General features: G+C 33.9%; 1 protein-coding gene across 1 annotated transcript in view; it reads right to left on the bottom strand.

Moving 5' to 3' along the window:
• Positions 1 to 312: 312 nt before the first annotated feature.
• tefu (Serine/threonine-protein kinase tefu) overlaps positions 313 to 1,620 on the bottom strand; it is a 15,737-nt gene continuing 14,429 nt past the window's right edge. The window contains exons 18-19 of the mRNA XM_018025509.2: positions 876 to 1,154; positions 313 to 798 (exon numbers count right to left, since the gene is read on the bottom strand). Of these exons, the coding sequence (XP_017880998.1) occupies positions 620 to 798; positions 876 to 1,154 (458 nt within the window). The 3' untranslated portion in view covers positions 313 to 619. The remainder of the gene's footprint in view (positions 799 to 875; positions 1,155 to 1,620) is intronic.

Below are 1,620 nucleotides of genomic sequence, written 5' to 3'. Positions count from 1 at the left end.
ACCCCTAACGAAGTAAACTGTGCGACAGATGCAAAGGGCGGTCCAAAATAGATGTGAAACGGGTGGTTCGGTGTACTACACCCATTCAATTCATTATTGTATATATCAATTTCGTAATATTCCCAGAACTACTTTAAACTTCAACTTTCAAAGATAAAAATTATAATTTTAAATAATGCTTGCTACGCATATGATTAACACGTTGATTGCTGCGCGCATTTTATGTGGTTTGGCGCCAACATGTATATTATGTTAAAATATTATCTTGTATTAATAAAATAATTTGTGTACGTTCTATATGGCATTAATTTCTTCAAACTATTGTAGTAACAGTCGTATTATTTTAAAATTTATCAGTATCGATATTTACTCTAATTATGTATTTTACTATTAATCGTGTCGCCGGTCACGGCAGTCAACGTGTTAAAAAATTACTTGTATCATAAAATTCGTATAAAATGTTAACAAACAAGAAACTAAAAGCTGAACAATATTCCAGATTAATTATACGTATAATTATAATAATAGTATAATTATACGTATGAACGTATATAAAATAAACATTTAACTCTTAAACTACATATCACATTTTTAGAATTTCTGTAAACAAGTAATACTGTTATAGATATGGCTGCCATCCACAAAATACACGGCAAAGATTCATAGGATCACGAGCTTCTTGTATAAGCCTCTCCACTTGGCCAGACACACTGGTTACCAATCCTTCTTCTGTTCCCTGTAATTTCTGTTCTATCCGTAGAAGAGCTCTTTCGGCTGATTTGTTGGTCTCTGTAGAATCTACAAACATAAGATATCGTTTTAATATAACGAAGGAAAAAAGGCAGCATGAAATAAGCTTTCTTGGATTCACATACATTGATTATTTTCGACTGATCTCGACGACCTTTCGCTTTGAATATCGTGAGCCTTGGCTGGTGTTATTGTCCATTTAAATAACGGATCGTACAAGAGTACTTGGAGTAACGTTATAATTATTTGTTTTTGGTCACGTAACACCGTTAAAGTCTTCTCGCTACAATGCCTCATTGTACCCTCGACGCCAGATACACCCATCCCTGCTTCAATATTCCGTGTGAGTCGAAAGGGGATAGTTTCAGGCATCGGTAGTACCTTCCCTTGTTCAAATGCTATACCTTAAAGCATATTTTAAAACGTTAAAATAGAAATACTTAATTAGATATCTATGATACTTACGGTGACCATATTTTTGGGAGCAAAATCGGGGACATAAAAGAAGCTGGGAATTATAAGAACACACAAACGGCAAAAATGAACAAAGTTCTTGTATTGAATTATTTCATAAATTATCTATTGAAAGGAAGGAAGAAGCAATTGAACAAAAAGAATTGCTTAGAGCGAAAAGAACAAAAAACAAAAATGAAGTCTTCATGACGTACAAAATCATCTCGAAATTTATCAATCATGAAAATTGACAAAGAGATAAAAATGAACATAATGACTTCGTAGAAATATCGGATTATTACAATTTATTGTGGGAATGTAAGGATGTGTGTGGCCACGTGGAGGATCCACTGAAGTCAGCGGAAGCGGGATATCGGCGATCATCCGAGCGGAGTCGATATTATTTAGACAATGTAT

This window comes from Ceratina calcarata, unplaced genomic scaffold (genome assembly GCF_001652005.2).
Source record: "Ceratina calcarata isolate Rehan_Ccalc_2016 unplaced genomic scaffold, ASM165200v1 scaffold356.2, whole genome shotgun sequence".
In the NCBI taxonomy this organism is placed as follows: Eukaryota; Metazoa; Arthropoda; class Insecta; order Hymenoptera; family Apidae; genus Ceratina; species Ceratina calcarata.
The sequence above is the reverse complement of the archived record's forward strand: the minus strand, read 5'-3'. Positions and strand labels throughout refer to the sequence as shown.